The sequence below is a fragment of the Manis pentadactyla genome, chromosome 9 (genome assembly GCF_030020395.1).
Source record: "Manis pentadactyla isolate mManPen7 chromosome 9, mManPen7.hap1, whole genome shotgun sequence".
Taxonomy (NCBI): domain Eukaryota; kingdom Metazoa; phylum Chordata; class Mammalia; order Pholidota; family Manidae; genus Manis; species Manis pentadactyla.
Genome location: NC_080027.1, coordinates 44,510,492 through 44,513,371, shown reverse-complemented (window position 1 = coordinate 44,513,371; position 2,880 = coordinate 44,510,492). Strand labels below are relative to the sequence as shown.

At 38.9% G+C, this 2,880-nt stretch overlaps 1 protein-coding gene across 1 annotated transcript; it reads left to right on the top strand.

The window, feature by feature from the left end:
• Positions 1-1,530: 1,530 nt before the first annotated feature.
• LOC118933059 (olfactory receptor 51V1-like) lies at positions 1,531-2,472 on the top strand. Its single transcript, XM_057506609.1, has one exon. It carries the CDS (start codon positions 1,531-1,533, stop codon positions 2,470-2,472), a length of 942 nt encoding a protein of 313 aa, XP_057362592.1.
• The last annotated feature ends 408 nt before the right edge of the window (positions 2,473-2,880 follow it).

The following is a 2,880-nucleotide window of genomic DNA, read 5'->3' as shown; positions in this document are numbered from 1 at the left end:
CCTCTCTGAAATGGAAAAGATAACAATTTAGTTTTATTAAATGTTTTCTCTGTCTCACTATTCTAAATGCTTTACATAATTCATCCAATTATTAATTGTGCAATCCTATGAAATGTTAATATCCCCATTTTAGATTTAAAAAACCTTATATAACATTAAGTGTCTTGCTCAAGGACACACCATTGGAGAAGAGTTTCCAACCCAGTAAGTTTTGTTTTAAAAGCACATTCTTTATCTCTATGCTTTACCCCCTATTAAAGTAAAAGATATGGTCCGCAAGTAATTCTAGCCATTAAAATACATAAAACAAATACTCTAATTCTGAGAACTATAGTGATAAGATTTCTAGGACATAGTAAATGATTTAAGTGATGCTTAATAACATTATTGTTATGAAAATATAGGCTCTGATTTCATGCAGCTCCTAAGGATTATCAATCACATACAAAACTACAGGACTTATAAACAATGTTTTATATTTTCCAGAACATGAACTCTTTGAATACTTAAGCAATGGGCTCAAAAAAGAGGAAAATCTTGTAGCTGAGGTGAAGGGAAATAAAATGCAATTTTGTTAATAACAACAACCTGTTTTATATAGGAAATATCTGCTGCCTTTCAATTAAGATACAAAGACCAGTCAGGGAAGAAGCAAACTATTAGAGGTTTCTTATTTCTCTGACTAATGTTCATTTCCAAATCTCCCTGGATGAAGGAATTATTTTTATAAACTTGCACTTGTAAGAATATTCCATACTTGGTGGAGTGGAAAGTCTGTTATGCACACACTGCTCATGGGGTTTCCTTCATCCTCCTCAAGGAACACATCCTATGTATTGCATCACTCATTCTTAGCATCTCCAGGGACCAGGATTTACTCCAGTGGCTCCTATACTTCTTGCACCTGCATAAATATTACTTCTCCTAAGATCTCAATGCCACTATGACTAAAGAAAGAAGAGCGAGATCAGCAAGAACATCTCTGTTGTGAGTGACGTTGTTCTTTATTAAATCCCTAAAACACAAATGTCAGAATGCACTGATAAATGACTTGTGTAGGTAATCTCTTCTGTAATAAGTAGAGATTAATCTTACACCCCACAGCAGCAATTTGCAATTTATTTCACCAGGTTTTAATGCAAACAATCAAATGTGGTTTTTTTCTACTTTGTATGTTTAAGCATCTTTATTATACCTTCACAAGCCAAAAATCATTTTTCCTCTGCCAACTATAATATGAAACATTGAAGTAGAAACTGATATGGACATTGATTCCTCAGATGGAGCCAACGATCTAATCACAAGGAGGTTTCGTATGTAGGCACAAAATAATTTCGTCTTTTGTTTCAGGGAAAATTCACCTTCTGAAAAAATAGTAGCACTGGTCTTATATTTAAAGAAGTATTGTGCAAATCCAATCATTCTTATTATATGCTACTGAGATTTCATACTGAGGCAGAAGAAAATACATTTGTTGTAATCAGCTGTTTCATGCATTTTTCCCTGAGAGATTTCTGTCTTTCTGTATCAATGTCTGTTCAACCTGATTCCAAAATCAGTAACTTCACCTTTCTCCTTATGGGATTCCCTGGCCTGGAAGGGAAATATCCATGGCTCTCCATCCCTTTCTCGTGTATCTATGCCATGGTACTCTCAGGAAACTGCCTGGTGCTGCATGTGATCTGGACTGAGCTGAGCCTGCACCAGTCCATGTTCTACCTCTTGGCCATGCTGGACCTCACTGACCTGTGCCTGGGGCTGTCCACACTACACACCGTGCTGGGCATCCTGTGGGGGCTTGTCCAGGAGATTGGTCTGGATGCCTGCATTGCCCAAACCTACTTCATCCATGGTCTATCCCTCACAGAGTCTGGAATCCTTCTTGCCATGGCCTTTGATCGCTTCACGGCAATCTGCAATCCTCTGAGATATGCATCCATCCTGACATATACCAGAATCATCAATATTGGAGTGGCCATTTTAGGGAGGAGTTTCCTCTTCATTGTTGCTCCCATAATTCGCCTCAAGTTCTTCCATTACTGCCGTCGCCGGATCCTCTCCCACTCTTTCTGCCTGCACCAGGACCTGCTCCGGCTGGCCTGCTCCGACATCCGCTTCAACAGCTTTTACGCCTTAGCTCTGGTTATCTGCACACTGTTCTTGGATTCAGTGCTCATTCTCATCTCCTATATTCTGATCCTGCACTCAGTCTTGTCTATTGCCTCCCACATGGAGCGACTCAAGTCCTTGCAGACCTGTGTCTCCCACGTCGGTGCAGTTCTGGTTTCATATATCCCAATCATTGGTCTGACCATGGTGCACCGCTTTGGGAAGCACCTCTCTCCTGTGGTCCATGTTCTCATGGGCAACATCTACATCATCTTCCCACCCCTGAAGAACCCCATCATCTACGGTGTCAAGACCCAGCAGATCCGTGGCAGGATCCAGAGATGGTTCACTAAACAAAACTGAGTACTAGAAGTGAATGTGTTTTCAGGAAGGGAAGGTAGTATTTGCAAAAGGAATGACCAATACTAGCAGAAATAATAAATTTACATGCAATACTTAAAAGGTTAAAGGCATATTTATAGTCATTTTCTAGTTTAGTTTTCCAAAGCCAGAGAAGTATGCAGAGAAAGTGTTACTGATCTTATTTCCTTATTTCAAAATTAAGTATAATGGTAACTCCAGTGAATTATGTTCCATAGTGTGTCAATCGGCACTTGCCTGGGTAATTAACAAATTTGCAGTACCATCCATGCTTTCTGAATCCTTATTCAGTGTGTCTTATTTTTTGCATGTAACTGTTATATGTGTATATTTACTTATGTATATATATGAGACAAGCAATTTTTACGTATTACCATGTGTCACAAATTG